Raw genomic sequence first — 18472 nt, 5'->3', positions numbered from 1 at the left:
TGCATGAAAGATTTCTGTTGATTAGTTGTTTCATTTTTTTCCTCTTTCGCAATCTTCATGAGATCCCGGTTTAGGGTTTGCAGATGGAGGAGACCGCAAAGATGGAGAGACATCTACCTATTCTGCTTATAGATCTGCTTGTACTGCACAAGGGGAAGAGCGTGAATTACTCCTGCTATGATTGCTGCAACCCATCACCTACTCTTACTGCCTCAGCAGAGGAATCTACAAAATCAAGAAGCACCCAAAACTCCGGGTCAATTTGACAGGACTGCTGTATAGCAACTCAAACTAGCAGGTCCAATTATTCCCCTGGCAGGCGCTCTTTGGAAAATATACTTCTCCATTTTTTCTTACCTTATAACATCTCTCTATCGTGGCCACTTTTTATACAAGATCTCTGCTATCCAACCGACTCGGGTTCGTCAAGACAGATCAGGGCCATCAGATCTCTGCTTTCTCAATGAGGTATGTCATAGTTTACTTGCTATTTTCAGTTGCCTAGGTGGTGGGATTGTACACTCAGTTTTGCTTCAAATTAGATACAAAAAGTCTGTCACAATGAATACTCGAGTAATGGAGGGAGAGGCTTTTTTCTCACAATAGTGCCGTGGCAGATCTTGGTTCTGAAATTAGGAGAAAAGTTAAACCTTGGATTTAATATGGTCTCTCATGTATCTGAGATCAGCTAGAGACTAAGAAAAGTAGAACCAATGCATTTGGGTCAACTGATGCTGAACTCTACTCAGCTGCAGAAACAATTAATGAGGGGGTTGGTTACCAGGAATCTTGTTGAAAGTTACCCAAACGATAGTACTACATCGGCTCCTTGTTATGCAACTTCTTGTCCTAACTGAGATACATTATATTGGGGAAAGTCTCAGACATGCTTCCAGTATTAAACATCAAAGGTAGTAGTACATTTTTGTTCCATCTCTATCTGGTTTAGCAAGTTATAATTAGTCAAACTTCACTTAAAATCAGATAATATTAGGAGTGTACTGTACTGGTTAATGCATTTATGCGTGTTCGGCATTAATTACTGGTTATGAATTAACGCTATTCATGGCTTGTTAAAATTTAATATAATAGAATAATTGGTGCCACCTTGGTGAGTATGAGAGTGAAAGTGGGAAATTGATTATCATGGGTATGCCAAATTACGAGTAACCTTTTCCGTGACTTGCAAAGTTTTTATGACATGAACACCATGTTTAGTTTGTGAATTGGTGAATAACTTGTGATGACTCTCATTTATGCTGTACAGTAATTCTTGAATAATGCAAGCATGGGTACTTGTGTGCATTCTGCGAGTATCTTAGCTGCCTAATGCCTAAGGAATCTTGGCTAGCCTTTCTTTTGCAAGCCTTTTGGAAACTAGATTTTGTCAGCATCATGGGACATTTCATTCACCGTCCAAACATGGTGCCAAATGCCTAGCCAAGGCTCATTTGTGAAGAGGAATTATGTTAAACCTTGAAGAGCTTTCAATGACATGACAAGCTCTGTTAGTAAACAAATGTTCGTCTAAACGAAAAATAATGAATTTTGACTAAACTTGTGTTATTGTACATTCAACGTATTTGCATTTTTCTTGATGAGGGGGATGAAGATGTTCTCCCTATCAGTTTGCTAGTGTATATTATGCATTATGGTGCTTCCATTATGTCTTCTGTGCAAGGTTTTGGATATTAACAATCGACGGCTAAGAGTTTACACCTTTTTTAATTTGGTTCGATAGCACTAATTAATGTTCTAGGAGCACATTCTTGTTGTCTTTGATTTACCAGGTTCAGTATTAAACTTGGTTCCATCATGAGGATCATTTTTATAATGCTGTAACTTAGGAATCCTTAAAAATGCTGTTTATATCCAACCTCGTCTCGTTTGTTGGGCGTTACAGTGAATGTACAATTTGTGTGTCTACTGGTGCAGGTTATAGATTAGCAATTAAAACCACAACAACGCCCATTTGTTTTTTGCATATACAACAACAATAATTGCAATTCCTATATGCATTGCTCTCAGTTAAGCTAGAATGTCTGTTGCATTTAGTTGCCAGCATCGAACGTCTTGGTTCTCTATTCTTCTGACACATTCTGTTTGATAAGAGAAGTATACTGCATCATTAGTTGTTAATTAACTTCGTTTGGTCTTTAATTTTTCCTTTTTCGTGTCATTCAGGAAAGGAAACCATGCTGTTCATAGAGTGATAACAATGGATAGACTTGACATTGATATGGGAGCTTTTATTTGGATCTGAAAAGATTGCCTTCTTTTTTTCTCTTCCTTTCCCTTTTTTTTTTTCAACTTTGTAACTGTTCATGAAGAAATTAATATCTAGAATAACAAATATTATACTTTCAAAGCAACGGTTGTTATGTCTTGATCTGTCTATATCTTTAATACAACTACATCGTAAGCATAAGAATTGTGTTGTTTCAGCTCCATAATATATTTTCTTCGGATGAAGATATATTATTCGCACGTCTTGTATTGATCACAGCTGATACTGCAGATAAGTTACGGCCTGTCAGGTCACAAAAATAATAAAATATCATGACATATATAAATATAAAATAATAATTTTATATATTTTAATTTTTAATCAATTTATAATTTAAAAATCACATATTTAAGTGTGATTTGAGCACATGATTTAAAAAAATCTTTCTATGTATTACTTTAATATATATATTTTTTTCATAACAAATTCTTCGTGATATAAGAGCCTTTCGAGCAATGACTTATATTTATCAATATAGTAATTCTAATCCTTTTTTAGTTTTCCAAAGATGATAATTATACATCTTAGCGAGCAGCATAATTTTTCTAAAACTGCATGAATAGCTCTCTTTGTTGTCTACTAGAAAAGATCTAAATATCAAGAGAACACATTCTAATAATAAATTTGGATGACAAGTTATGATTATAACAAAATCATCTTATTTTACCAGCTATTCAAGTTTTAGTTGTTAACTCCATAGTACCACAAATCTTTTCATTTTCATGTAGCACTTAACAAAAGCATGGTCTAAGTTACAAAATCACTCTCATCAATCACTCTCGCGTGCTAAGTTTTTATTTACTTTGATGAAAATAACATAAGAGAAAAATATTATTATTGATTATATATAGAATCTAAAAGTTATTATATATGATCTGACTTTAATGGATCGTGAGTGATAAATTAGTTATTGTTCATACTCTTAATGATCCAAGAGACGAATATAAAAAACTAACGATAACAATTAAAAACTTTCTAACAAGTTAATTGATCATGAAACATATTTAAAACGAAAAAAAAAGAATATATGACCAACTATCACAGTTGAATTTAATCAAAAATATAAAAGAAAAAATAATCAAAGTAACCATAACTTCAATAAAGGACCAAACAAGATGTCTCCTAAACATATAAGTAATACATGAAACCACATTATCCTCTATTACATTATCAACTCTCCAACCATGGTAATTTCAACCCAATCAACTCAAGAAATAACTTCAACTATAACTATCAATCGTTCCGGCATTCCAACGATAATAGTTAGTAAAAAGTTATCTTTTAGCTCTGTGACAAAATAAGACACCACAAAAGCTTACCGATCCCAACCCAAACCTACTACTACACTCAATTGGCCTCAAGCAAATATCATGATTACTTCGATTACTCAGTTAAACAGTTGGATTGTTGACTCTAATGTTTCTCATCATACCACTTTAGATTTACAGAATTTATCTATCCATACCGACTATGGAGGCAATGAAGATATTATCATTGGTGACAGTAATAAAATCCTAATCACTTACAACGATAAAGTGACATTCTTGAGGGCAAAAAATCATGGGGCAGCTTTTACTTGTTCTGTTTCTTCATCAGACAAATGGCTAAACCTGAACCCTTTTTATCTTTAGATTTCTGATCAAAGCGTGTGCTTCACACAGACAAGATCATCCAGTTTGTTCCCATCCATTTTGTAAAGAGAAACACCACCCATCTGAGCATAATGTTCTTGTGCTTCCTTCCTCAATCTCACGAACGGCACGAGCTCCCACTTATTGTAATTAGAATTCTTACGGGTATCGCTCATGTCCAGCGATCCAGACACTGGTCCATCTCCGTCCATCGTACCCCATACCTTGCAATTACCAAAGGGTCCTAAGTCGCCTTCTTGACCAGTTTGCTCTCTTTTTAAACGCAACGCGACAGTATGAGCGCTTCTTATGATTTCTTTACTTGGTACATCTGACCAATCCTGCTTCCTCTCAGCTCTCATAGGAGAATGAATCCTGATGACCTACATGGATAACAATTCGACAGGTTAGTGAGATCTATGACTTTGTTATGTGTGAGCCAACTCAATGTGTCAAAGAGGTCTTACACCGAGGCACTCCAGAAGTTGATAATAAGCTCTTCCTTGCAATGGATTGTGCCCTTTTCGGGGGGTTGAGAAGTACCGTGTCCTGGGAGAAACAAATATCAAGCAACAGTTTTCCAAAATCAGCAGGAAAGAAATCAATACATGTACTTTTTGCCCAAGAGCATTTCCGTGTGCAGTTGTTTTCTGGATTTGAACTATAACATAGAAATCAGGAACTTTCAGCAAACAGCAATATCTTTACTCTTCAGCAGACATAAAAAGCTAACATGCAAATTTCAAGACTTTCAATCTGTATGTATGTAATTATGGACTTCTTAAAATATAAAGCAAGATAAATAAAGATCAGCTCTGGATTATAAGAAGCCTAGTAGGACTATGATAGACATAATATATAACATGGTTGGTTGTCTATTGCCTTTCTTCAATTTTTTAGTTGATTTGCATTGTATGTTGTTTTAGGTCGAAAATGACTCAGAACATACTTACCATTCTGTATAACCAGGATCTACTGTAAATCCATATATGTCAACTGTGTCACACATGGAGAGTGCTAATTCTATAGACTTCATTCCGGTTCCCTTAGCACCCCTTCTTAGAACTATACCTTGGAAAAGGTAAACAGGATTAGGAAGTTCCTGCATTTAAAATGATATGACTCATTAGATTCTGCTATAAAAAAATATGATGCACAAATAAAATTTCTAAAGATATGCAACATAGTGCACAAAAACAACTAATGGTAAAGCATCACCTTAATCGCTGCATTGAAATCTCTGTGTATTACACTCTTGATTATAAGCACCTCATCAGCTGCAATTTTCAGACAGTCTTTTAAGTGTGATAATAATTGCTAGAGAAGAACAAAATCAAGTTAATTAAGGAGAATAATAATGACTACTCAGGATTGGTTGATCATGTGAAATGGAAAAAAAAAGATACCCATAAACACATGATGAGAGAACAGAAACAATACATCAAGGCTAACTGCTTATAACATTTATATGCCTTGTGCATACTCCATCAACAGCAAAGAAAAATCTTCTAATAGTGTATCTATAAGAACTTTATTTTCAAATCAAGATAAGAATCTATAAACTGAGAGGTGTGCGTGCCAATTGTACAGGAAACAAAAATATCTTAATATATTACAATATATGGTGATTGTATCTTAGTGACAAAATTCTCACAAAATATAAACTATTCACAATTTGACCACACGTTTTATTTTATCTAATGATTCCCTGAACAATTCTCCATAGCATAATTGGTTAAACTGATAATGATTTGTTCTCACATCAATCAGGAATCTTTGAGAAGTTCATCCTCCGTTTTTAAATTTTAGTTTTAAACTCATGCCTGTTCTTGACTAATGAACTTTGTCTATGGACTGTAGAAAACCATATTAATAATTATTTCCTTAGATTATATCTAATTTTGACCATGTACTTGACCCCCATAGAGTCTATTTATCTCTTATTTATCAACACATTCTTTTTCAGGAAGTTGATAATGTACCAAATGCATATCATGTGACAAAAAATCACTATATATAGTATGGACTGAATTTCTTCTGTGACAACTGTTCTTTAGCCCTGAAGAAGGGGGTCAACAGTAAAGAAGACAACTCTTTTCTTGTTATTAAATTGTCATATCATCAAAGAAATGTATTCATATAAGTTCTTTAGAAAATGTGTCTACTTTGTCTTAGCTTAAAAGTTTAGACCCACATATATTGTGATCATAAAGTGCAGTAATGCCACCTTAAATTACTTGCAAATGCCCTAAGATTTTGCAAAATTCACCAAGAATTGAGAGTTCCATGAAGAAAATGATCAGAATGATTAAGTTTGACCTTATGTCTAGAGCATGTATAGGCCCTTATATCCCTACACTGCAGACAGTCAGACATTGCCTATACAAATAATCACGGAGTTCAACTTGGGCATCTAGAACCAAAAAACAAAAAAATCTTAGCATTTGATTTTCATGGGGCACCAATCTTAACACTCTTGCAAAAAACATCATTTGTTTTGAACGTGTCAAGGCTCTATAAACAAGAACCACTAGCAGCATTAACAATGTTAGTATTGTCTGAAATTACAGAAATATCTACATATAAAGCCAGAATCTTACAGGATCCATTGAGAATAGCAGCCATGTTACGAGCAGCACCTCTTACAACTAGGCGAAAATCCCTTTTTAGTCCGACATGTTTAGCATATTTCTGTAGGACAAATCAAGATCAGTTGATAATTACAGAATGTTGATCCAAAATATTCACAAGCTTCTGTTTTCTGAAAGTCAGTAAAGGGCTAAAATTGGGCATATTAAGTCAGATGAATCTTCCTAAGAGGCTGATGAATACATCAGATGTGATACCGACAAGGTGAACAGGCTTGTTAAGAAAAGCTTGTTAAAGAATGATGCAGTTTAGCTAATAATAATTGGGTCATGCAGATCTAATTTAATCATATAGCAAGGTAGCTTAGGTATCAATAGAAAAGCATCTTCAGGTTTACCATATGATTTCTTTAGCAACAAGAAACACTAAGAAACAAAGCATCGACTTGGTAACAAGGAAGAAACATCTACTTAACATAATTAGATTGGACAACTATATGTATGAGTCTGCAGGCATGACCACGGCTTAAAATATCAAGTGCTGTTAGGTCTTTAAAGAAGCTATTGCTTGAACAAACCATAATTCAAGTGTCAGAACAAGAGCTTCAAGTGACCTTTTTTTCCTTGAAAATCTATAAGGAAATATAGAAACTCAGAAAGATGAAGATAAAATTGCTGATGCTGTGGCTCAAACATATATAGATAATTACAATCATGCACATACATCAAACAAAAAATAATCAACCCACTACCTCATTAACAGGAGCCTCATTATCTCGAAACACTGCAACATGTCCATCAATCTCCTCTCCAAATTCTGTCTTCAAGAGATCCCCAGAGTTCCCGACAACCGCACATGTCTTAAACTGGCGGGGGTGGAAGGGGGGCTTTGCAGGTAATATTAAGTTAAGATGTTCCTCACAAAGAGAACGATTATAGCATTTATCTGCACCCCTACAAACAAGACAATATAGAGAAGCTCCTGTTGAGTCATTTTCAGATTTAAATCACAAAAAAAACACTGCACATATGGTAACTTACAACTGAGCAATTCTTTTTGCAGCATACTCTAACCATCCATCAGGCCGTACATCTAAGTATTCCCTTGTCAAGACTGTAGTCATATTACGATACTGGAAAATTTTGGGGTTCCAAACTTTTAGTACATAATATAGCAAACAAATCAATGTTTTACCAAAAGGAATCTAACCTGTTCCCACAGAAGAATAGCTTCACAAACATCATATTTGTATTCTAATGGCTCAAAAATTTTAAACTGTGCATTATACTGCAATTAGAAAAACATGGGTTTTAACATCCGAGGAAGGAACATTTTGCAAGAAATTCTCATACAAGTGAGAGAAAATGAATTATTCAAATTCTGGAAAAAGTAGAGAGCAGAGGTTGACCCAGGTACTGTTTGTGCCTTCAGGAAATTTAAGCACCAATTTACAGTGATCAATAATATCTGCAGTAAGGCCAAGTCCTCTGCTTGCCTAGAGAAAGTTTCAAGGTCAGACTTAAAGAAAAGAAGGCTAATTTAGTTACTTAATGTGAAATAATAACAGATTCTAATTGTATAATTGAATGTAAAGGAGGGCAAAGGTGTCACCATGCAGATGACCAACACAAGCAAACTAAATTATCAATTCAACAATCAGTTTGATGATGCTATGTGGCAGAAAACATTGCATTTTGCAATAATCAGACTTTTCCATTCTTACACAGCCATATCCAATTCTCACCAAATTACGCAAGGGCTAATCTCCTTTGAGTCGAGTCACTGGACAGAAAGCAAGAGATGTATGGTTCCCATCATGGTTTACATGCATCAGTTTTACACTTAAACCAAGCAAATGCAATAATCAGATCCTGCTCAAAGACGTAAACACTATACTGAAATCCACAAAAAATTGCAAACAAAAGCTTAAGAGAACAACAATGTCATTCTTTTTTTCTTCAATTAAAACCGATGTTTTCCCAAACAAAGCACCCATTTCCCAAAACCTGAGAATTTCATCTTATTCTAAACCACCTGACAACATTGATGCAATTGGACGGAAGTATAGGCGATCTTTGTCAAATCCACCATCAAAGACACACAAGGAGAAGAGATCAAGAATCACGTACCACGCACTGCTGGAGGCGGGTCTGCAAATCCGACAGGACCCGGATCTCCTCTCTGCCGACAAGCGATCTCCGGCTTCCTGGAAACCAAGAAAGAGGGAAGAGATCAATAACCAGAAGGGATCAAGGAGTCAGAGTTCCACTTTACTTCTTCTCGATGCAGCGGCTGACCGGTGAAGAAAGAGGACTGAATCGAGACGACGAGGGCGGAGAAGACGAGGGAGGCGCCAAGGAGGAGGACCACGACGGCGGGCCGCCGGCTCGGGGCGGAGCCCTTCGCGGTTCTCATCTCTCGACGACGGCAGGATCGGATCGGACGAAACCCACCGCTATGCAATTGCAGAGCTTGCGAGTGAGGGAGTCGGTCCAGTGCTGGAGGGCAATCACTTGGAGGGTTTCATGTACGATATAAAAAGAACATGTTTTCTATTACAAACTTTATCATGACATGAACACAACTCTCCATATGTATGATCATCCATGTACGCATATGTGATTTAATTACATTCAAATATCCAAATTAATCACTTATAACTATGATTAATATTTTTTGTTTATAACATTAGTTAAAATTACGATTAATATTTTTTGTTTATAACATTAGTTAAAATTACGATTAATATTTAATTTTACAAGATTAGCTACAAATCTATAATTTTAAACTTACTTGTAGATAAATAAATAATAAAAATCACAAACAATAAAACATATATATATATCTATATATTGTCGTTGTGCATTTGTAAATATATTATTTTCAAACTTTGCTAGAATACATATAATATTTTTTTTGGAATTTTTTTTCAGATGCCCCATTTTTAGTTTTTATGTCTCAATTTTTCTTTAATACTTTATATATCTTTTGTCAATTATATATCTTTAATACTATATATTAGAGGACACCAAAGGACATGTAGCATATTAGAGGAAATGAGGGCACCTAATGGGAAAACTAAAAATGAGAATATCATCCATATATATATATATATATATATATATATATATATATATATATATATATATATATTCTGTATATTGAATATGCAGGAACCCTCTTGAGGCAAAAAAAAAAATCCTTAATATTAACAAAAGAATTTTAAGATAAAAAAAAGAAAAATTAGATAAGACTTCAAACCTTTTAAAAGAAATATCAGCAATGATCAAACCAAATATTATGTTTAACCAGTGAACAACTAAAACTCCATGACATAGGGATGCTATCATAAACTCTCATTTCATTCTTAGAAACACAGAATAAGCAATTTTGAAGCATTATAAATAAGTTTGCAGCTTTCATTAGCATCATATATCTACTACTGATACATTCGCATTTGTGAAAATAGACATTACCATCTTCGGGGCTCTCGGTGAGCCATGTAACAACAGAGCACAGTATCTTCTTTCATGTGCAAAATGGATCTGAAGTTATTCTCTGGAATTTTTCTTAACATTCATTGTGTTCTCTTTACCCCAAATGTGTCACGTGTATCAAAGAGCAAGAGCAACTCCACTAAAATTATATTGTTGAAGTATTCATTAGCGAATCGAGCAACAAAACCACTTATTCCTAGAGTGCTTTGACTTGCCACTTTTAAGGCTTTTGTCATGAAAACCATTGGCTTTGAGGGTCTCTTCATCGCAGACCTTGTTCATGCTCTCTAACAATGGAGGCTTTGTCATACTAATAGCACTTTGTGTCGGCTTAATATGGGAAGAACTTGAATCAGCTGTCTCTGGGCCCAAAACTGTGAGCTTATTTCCGAATGCAGATGTCTTTGTGTTATCACTGCAAGGAGTACACCACAGGTAAATATGATCTTATGTTTTGTCTGACTAATATAGCAGATTTAGATTAAAATTTGAAACTTGGAGGCCCCTCTAATACAGAGCTCTACCAACCCCAAATAGTTGGAATATTATGCCTTCTTATCGTTGTAAGGCCCTCTAATTGAAAGCCCATAAATTACACAAAGCAAAAATTGTTTCAAACAGAAATACCTGGAATTTCTAGTGGATGATTTGGTCTCAGAAGCCTCTAGAGCTGCTTCATAAGTGGGCAACCCTTCATCAACTGACAAGCAGTCCAATTGGTTGTTCGGTGAACCTTTCTTACGAAGTATAGAAATGGCATTGTCCAAGATGCCCAGAGCAACTTCCACCTCTGGGCTGATATAAACTCTTTTTGTGATGAGATCTTGCTGTTTAGTACTTGAGAGTGTGCTGTGTTCTGTCTCCTCTTCCACAATTTCACTGACATATCTGCTGTCTATAATTGATTGAACTTCAGTTGCAGTTTCACCGATGTGTTCCTTGGGGAGAGTACCTTCATATTTTTCCTCATCCAAGCCAACTACATCAGTTTTGGTCTTGTGTTTGGTATTCATTCCTTCACGAATTCTAGCATACATAGGCCCTTCTAAAGCTTGTCGGTAATCCTGGTCAGTGGTTGCCACTGTACCAACTGCCTGCAAGGCACCAATGCTTGTATTAGTTGAAGCAAGGACCTTATACAAAGAATGAGTAGCGAAGTATGACTACAAGATCAAAGTGTTAATTACACCTTATCTTGGCTAAAAGGCAAGAACTGGAAATTTGAACACAGATAAAATTCCAAAGATTGTACACAAATTATTAAGGTGTGCCAATCTTTTTTTGGTGGGCCACAACAATCTATTCTTTGATTATGTTAAGCTAAAAGTAATCCTACCTTCCATGTTTGACTGATAAGATATATAACCACTAAACCATGATGCATTCAATTACACATGGAAACCCATATGTGCAGTGCATAGTAAAAAGAAGGTATTACTTTTTGATATAGCTTATGCCCATTGCCGATTAGCTGCCTTGAAATGAAATTGATAAGGGATGGAGGCACGAAATCCAGCTTGATATCCATATTTGTTATTGCCCTGAAGATTACAAGATCCATCAGACAAGAAATGAATACTGATGAAGAGTTCACAAAGTTTAACGAGTACACAGTGTAAACATTGTATAATGTATATATTAGCATTAAAATTAAAAAATTATATGTGTCAGCTAATTTAATTGGTAAAGATATTGACTCTTGATGGCGAAGGTCCTGGGATCGAATATTATCTTTATTACTTACAGTTTGCACACAAAGTAAATAGTCATTAATAGTTTAATACTACACAATGCAGTTGTAATTGTCCAATAAGTGAGACAAAAAGATATGTAAAGAAAAATTCTCATTATACACAGAATTTATTTTAGCATTTCCTATTCATCAAATGGTTCTCTGATAATTCTAAGAATAATAAGATGTCTGATCCTGTTAGAAGTACCTGAAATAACATCTGCTATGATCAACTTTTTGCAAGACAAAACCACCGACCAAATCTATACGGATAGCTTTGGGAACTTCATTCCTGTTGAAGTCGTCAGTGCTAACCTCTATCTTCTCTGAGTCTGAAATCTACAGGAAAATGCAACATACCCATCAATTTTTGTTTTTTACAATCTCTGTCCAACACCCATGAGAAAATGTTCAGACAAAGTATGTTATTTCCTAGTTCCAGCTTGTTTTCAAATGATTACTAATTGGTTTATTCAGTAACAAATTCAGGAAATATGTACTCTTATAAATCTCCATGTTTATGTATTTGCTGCATCAAATGTAGGTGATCCCCTAAAGTCCATATAAGAGAACCTTGATATAATATGTAGACATATTGTTGAAAAAGGTACAAACAACAGTTCTATGGTTTTGCATGAATTATATGATCGATCAATTTCATAAGGGACAAAGGTCTGTCTTTACCGTGTTAATAAGTACAAGGATGAGATCCTCGTTTAGATATTCGATCTCAAAGTAATGTAGAAGTGCCTCCCTATCTGAAACTGGCCAAGGAACTTTCACCCTTTCTTCCAAACAGTGAAAGAATAAAGATAAGTACAAGAAGATACAGAAAGGAAAAATAAGGTAGATATCCAAAATCATTTGTTATAGAATAACAACTAACCTTACTAAAGAGATCTCTTCACCTGTTTGAACTTTCTGCAAGCAGGTGGACATAATAATCTTAAAAGTTGGCAGGTTGTATTGAGGCCACCTGGGACGAGAGCACAAAATAGGAGAAATGGCATCAAGTCCAGCAAACCATGCAAATTGAAGTGACATGGACATGTCCTTCCATAGCACCACTTTCATCACAGAAACGTACAATAACCAAAGCCATGCTGAGTGTCAGCATCCCAGTGTGTGCAGAATGCAAGAATGTATTATTATGGTGGTCTCCCAGCACAAGCCAGGAATTGACATTCAGAACTATGATCTTGCACATACTAAGAATAAAAGGAACTCACTCCTGAAGCTAAAGTCATCACAAGTGAATAGAAGAAGCATAAAACATCCTACATAATGCAGAACACATATTTGCTTACTATAACATCTAGCCCATGCACTCACCATTTACTATAGAGGGTTGTCTCCCATGAAACACATAAACCTGAAAGAAACAAATTTTTGGTAAGAAATTATTGCACTATCAACATGCTGGAGCAGAAGTGTCCCAAATATTAACAAATATTAAACTTACAGACATCAATAGGTCCATCAGCATATCCCTCGGCAAGTAGAGTATGAAATGGAGTTCCATGGGGGCCTTCCCGATACATGACCCGGAGCTGGTCTGTGTCTTGTTTTACCTGGAAAGCAACAATAATGATACTTATTGTCAAAAGCATTTGTCAAAAGCATGAAAACACCACAATAACTTAAAATTCATGCTAAAACTAGTGTACAACAGCTAAGGAGATAGGATAAAGCAGTGACTTGAAAACATGAAAGCTCATCCTCAAAATTCCTTAAAATTCATATAATGATTCAATCATAGATTTTGCAACAGATTCATAGCATATTTTGTTTCTATCCAAATGAAAAACGACATTGGTTTTTTATCATTAACATTTGAGTAGAATTAAGGTCTAGGAACCCAAGTCCACAAACATGTTTCTAGTCAAACAATAAGAACTTAATAACTGTTACTCCACAAAATAGTACCAAACAACACATTCAACATCCAATATTGATAACACGAGTCACGTCCATGCCACATCCAAGCCAATAGGATTATATAATAGTTAAAAAAGAATAATTGTAGAATATTTCAGAATTCTCGGACAACATCAAGATGAATAAACAGGAAGAGATCTGGCATACAAGAAGGATTTTGAACCTTGAAAGTGAAATTTGAATATCTAATGACATACAGAAATTCAGTACAAGCACATCCAAAAAAAGAAACTAAAGAAAGATTAGATACCTTCCAATCATTATGTGATGTCCCATGTGCTTTAGCCTTCCTTTCATCTTCAGAGGCACTCCGTAGCATCTCAACAAAATTAGAAACTTCCATTGTACGCTTTTCTATAATTTGTTCGATGTTTCCTGCTAATGAAAAAAAAACACATATTTGTAACAAACAATCTTGCAGCTTTACATGCACAGAGGAAAGCTAACACATCAGCTAATATCATGAAGTAGTAGCCCATTTAAAGATACATCAACTTGGCGAAAAACAATAAAATCTGAAAGCATATAATCGAAATGTATTTACAAAGACTTGAATCTAACTCTAAATGATATCTGTTGAGGCTTCCAGTTAAAAAGTTATAAGCCAGCGAGAGTGACTTTAATCTGGACAAAGTCTGGAATAAAATATGCATAATATGCACTCTTAGATGACATCTGCAAACTCCAGGTAGAAAAGATAAAAGCAAATTATGAGTTCTGCATTTAGATCTACAAATATTAAGCAACATACATATTGACAAAGGATTATCTATAAACCAGCAGTACAACCACGATAGTTTCCTTTAAATTTGCAAATGGAAGGGACTGTAAACTAAGGAACTATGCATGAGCAACCCAAACCAACATATGATCATTCTACAAGGAGATAAATGACATACTCATGCTACAATTTTAGCAATAAGAATAGTCAGCATCTATTGTTGCGTCAAATAATTAATCAACCTTCAAAGTGGGATGAGGATGACTGCAGAAGTTGATTCTTGACGAGCGACTTGATATACTCTTCATTTGCAAGGTCAGGCAAAGCTAGAGTTTCGTCCAGCCTCTCTCTCTGCTCCAAAATCTTCCTTTTCTTCTCCATTTTGCACTTGAAGAGTTATTAAATAAGTCTTTTTATTTCTCCTTTAACGTGGGTACCATATAACTTTTATCTTCAATGAATTGTATTTCAGTGTATACAAAACCTTGCAATGGAAAACTTGGTCTGTCAAATACATATAATAGATCATTAAAATAAAAGTAAAGCAGCAACCATGATAATAGGAACAAAAACTGTGTCATTATAATATGACTAAATATAAAAATTGCAAAACCACAGTAAATTCTTGTAATTTATGCTTCCACAAATAATAAGGTGAGCCTTGATAAGAAAAGTCATCTATCAGGATGGTATATAGCTCTAGGTCGTTGTTTTGCTTACTAGAAACAACAAGTTTGTAAACTTAAAGCTTGCACTGTCTGTGCCCTGATTTGCTCAAGATCACAAGCTAATTGATGTTGTCCCTAATAGCTTATCTTTCCCAAGAAGAGTACACCTTAACTTTCTCACTTGAAAAGGAAAAGCAATATAGTTTATCTCAAATGCATATGTTCCAAAATTGGCTGATGGAAGGTGGTAATAGACATAAGTGGTATAGAAAAGACAGCTGCCAAAATGAACCAACAAAAGTACCTGCCTGGACATGTCAGAGTCAAATGAGAACAATATTCTTATTGTTCCTCCTGAGAACATTTTCTATATGTGTATGCACCTCCAGGAAAAGGCAACCATAAAAAACAAATATCAACGAAGTAGATTCTACACAAATATACTAGCAAACTGGAGCTTGTATTAGTTAATAGAATGACAAGTTTATATCATTCTTGGAATTCTTTGAAACCACTTGATATGTTTTTATGGTTGTCCTGAGGTAATTTACAATCAACTACTTTGTTTACTGATCAAAAATACTAATCAGAGACAAAAGAAATCCATGAAATAACATTACAAATATAGTATCTGTTAAAGCAAGCTAGAATTCTCATGAGTAGAAAATACATGGAAACAACAAGTAAATGCAATTGTTTGTCCAAATAGAATCTAATTCTTGTTAGCAAAATGCTCTATTGAATGACCTTGTCCTGTTGAAGGAATAATGTAGGAGCATCGAGACCTGCCAGCTGCTTAAAGCTGGAATCTAATGGAAGTTAGAACAACAACTACATCTAGATAGTACTGGCTCCTTTCTCATGCATTATGACTAAGCGGAGCAGAAGTTTTAGTTCAGGTGATGCCAAATTAGGAAGCAGCATCAACACCATCTGTGAATAAACAAGTCCATGGTGGCTAAAAAAAATTTTTGTTTCCTCCTTTTCCAAGGGGAAAAAACTTTGATGTCATCTTTTATTTTTCATCCATTTGAACTAGAAAAAAGAATATATTATTGACTTTATGCTTCCCCCTTCAAGCAACAAATGCAGGAAAAAAGTCAAAGTAACTATTCTAGATCTTTAGTTTCTACAAATTATTTTCACCAGGCAAAGCAGAGGGTTTTTGTCCAATTTCATCAATTAAGATAAGAATTGTAAACCCTTTAAGATAATTCTACAAACACTAAGAAAAGACCTACAAAAAAAAGGTTCTCTATAGTGGAATTGCCTCCCCCAAGCCTATAGAAACTCAAAGACATGACACAGTAGATTTCAGAAAAGTTGCCAATACAAATACATGAGCAATGTTACTTCTTCCAAGAGAAGCTATATTTACAATTTCACACCTGATTGTATCTAAAAACAAGGATTAATCGACTCAAACCTCACCATGAACATAGAAAACTATAAACTCTAATCCTAGAAGGCATTCCAAATACAACCACGCTTTTCCTGAATACCTTCACTAAGCTTGACCCAAGATCTTGACATCTCAACAAAAAAAATTACCCACAAAGACTCTTTTAGATCATCAATCCCCCTTGTTACACCGAAAACTAACAAAAACCTTTCGTGGTGTCAAAATATAAATATCTAGCAACTAGTGAACAGTCAACCGTTCCCATCACATAAACATGCAAACCCTCTGACGACTCTCACCATGTCAATCGAATTAACGCACAGACTTCATGGATCAACGACAAAAATCAATTTCAAAGAAATTTACAACTTTTTTCTTGAAAAAAGATGTGAAGTTTTCAGCTAAATACTTCATAAGTCAACGGAAAACAGAAGTTCTAATAAAAGAAGAGAAGAAGAAAATTTTAGCCCAGATTTGTTCCTTTCTGACTCGAAAAAGGAACATACAGGTGGAAGAACTCCCCAGATAATTCAGTATCTGTCACAAATGCCCCATACAATCGAATCCAAACGCCACCGCATAACCTTTTCCGTTGACTATATATAACAAGAACTGCCGACAAAAACTAAACTAAGGACCTAGATCCAAAGCTTCAAGCTTGAACTCAAATCCAGCGACGAGAACTAATCTTAAAGCTGGAACTGACTCTCCGTGATGAGTTAAAACAGTCCAAAGAAACACCGAATCGACGGAATTACACATACCAAGGGATCTCGGGCAATAGTTGCGGATTTCGACGACTACATCCAACAAAACGCGGTGCAGAATCGAACAAGAAATCGGAAAGGGGGGGGGGGAGCACACAAAGAAGAGTCGGTGATTAAATTACGATGATGACCATGATCACAGAACACGAAAGGAAGGGCGAACTAGATCATCTCACCGATTACTGCTTGCGATCTTGGTAATTGGATTCAAGACGTGGATTGGAAAAAGAGAGGGTGGGAAGAATGCCGAATCGCATACAGTTGAGGCACGGCTGCATCGAGCTGTTCGGTGGTTGGGAGGTAATAACGCACTCGTCAAGGGGTATTCTACACAATGGCCTTTCTAAAACTATATATATATATACACACGTATATATATACAAACATATATATATATACATATATATATATATCATCCTATTTATTCATTTTAATTAAAGTCTAAATTTTATGTAAATATATACTTCTAAAATAAATCTAAAAATTAGAAATATATCATTGCAATTAATCTCCAGTAACCAATTATCATTTGATCTATGGTTATTTTTAATTATAAACAATAATTTCTTATATGATTATGAGAATAGTAAATATATTTCAGTTACTTTTATATTATTTTTTTTTTTTCAACTCAAATTAAATATTAGCAGCCCCAGCTAAGCATAATTGACCGAAGATATCAATAATTTGGATGGATAAATAAATATGCTATTTTTAAACTTTGAAAGGGTAGTTTACCTCAAATTTGAATATCAATAAAGTGTATAAAATAAGATATAGTGTACAAATTCGAAATTCCATTTGATTTCCAAATAATTATCAAGTTTAGATTTTTTTTTTTTTAAATCTTGGCTGGATTCGACCTGATTGGAATAGCATAAAAATGACATTATATGCAATGATATAGTTGATAGGTGTGGTGGATGAATCACAATCACACGATAGATTTGCATAAGACATTAATTATTGATTAATATTTTTGTTGAATGCTCTTTTTTTATGATCATTTAATATTATCCCCATTCTAAGATGGATGGATGTGTTGTTTTATTTTTCTCATAATCCTTTTTTTTTTCTTTTCTTTTGTTAGGAATGGATGTCCTACGAATAATTATCAATTGATTTTGATATGACGAATAATCAATTTTTATTGGTTTGGTTGTTCGACAACTATCATAATAGATTTCACATCGAAAGATCGGTGCCATTAGTTTCAATGTAGTTGGGCGTTCAACAACCA

At 34.7% G+C, this 18472-nt stretch overlaps 2 protein-coding genes across 8 annotated transcripts; both read right to left on the bottom strand.

Annotated features, from left to right (window-relative positions):
• Positions 1 to 3638: 3638 nt before the first annotated feature.
• On the bottom strand, positions 3639 to 9063 carry LOC103993086 (sialyltransferase-like protein 5). Of its 2 annotated transcripts, XM_009413035.3 has the most exons (11): positions 8805 to 9061; positions 8637 to 8713; positions 7916 to 8002; positions 7717 to 7794; positions 7548 to 7639; positions 7259 to 7460; positions 6519 to 6609; positions 5137 to 5195; positions 4872 to 5020; positions 4386 to 4467; positions 3639 to 4301 (listed from the first exon to the last, which is right to left on the bottom strand). In XM_009413035.3, the coding sequence occupies exons 1-11, from the start codon at positions 8920 to 8922 to the stop codon at positions 3927 to 3929; spliced, it is 1410 nt and encodes a 469-aa protein (XP_009411310.3). In that variant the 5' UTR covers positions 8923 to 9061; the 3' UTR covers positions 3639 to 3926. The 2 variants fall into 2 exon arrangements, with proteins under 2 accessions (XP_009411310.3, XP_064974950.1); XM_065118878.1 differs by lacking the exons at positions 7717 to 7794; positions 7916 to 8002 and having other exon boundaries at positions 8805 to 9063.
• Positions 9064 to 9851: 788 nt separating this feature from the next.
• Positions 9852 to 17546, bottom strand: LOC103993087 (uncharacterized). Of its 6 annotated transcripts, XM_065118876.1 has the most exons (12): positions 17409 to 17481; positions 17230 to 17265; positions 14638 to 14879; positions 13925 to 14052; positions 13199 to 13307; positions 13069 to 13108; positions 12623 to 12712; positions 12421 to 12520; positions 11945 to 12075; positions 11443 to 11545; positions 10632 to 11098; positions 9852 to 10419 (listed from the first exon to the last, which is right to left on the bottom strand). In XM_065118876.1, the coding sequence occupies exons 3-12, from the start codon at positions 14774 to 14776 to the stop codon at positions 10170 to 10172; spliced, it is 1557 nt and encodes a 518-aa protein (XP_064974948.1). In that variant the 5' UTR covers positions 14777 to 14879; positions 17230 to 17265; positions 17409 to 17481; the 3' UTR covers positions 9852 to 10169. The 6 variants fall into 6 exon arrangements, with proteins under 6 accessions (XP_064974948.1, XP_009411311.2, XP_018684696.2 ...); XM_009413036.3 differs by lacking the exon at positions 17230 to 17265 and having other exon boundaries at positions 14638 to 14899; positions 17409 to 17546; XM_018829151.2 differs by lacking the exon at positions 17230 to 17265 and having other exon boundaries at positions 17409 to 17546.
• Between the last annotated feature and the right edge of the window lie 926 nt (positions 17547 to 18472).

Source organism: Musa acuminata, chromosome BXJ2-7, assembly GCF_036884655.1.
Source record: "Musa acuminata AAA Group cultivar baxijiao chromosome BXJ2-7, Cavendish_Baxijiao_AAA, whole genome shotgun sequence".
In the NCBI taxonomy this organism is placed as follows: Eukaryota; Viridiplantae; Streptophyta; class Magnoliopsida; order Zingiberales; family Musaceae; genus Musa; species Musa acuminata.
Note: the sequence above shows the minus strand (reverse complement) of the source record. Positions and strands in the feature narration are given on the sequence as shown.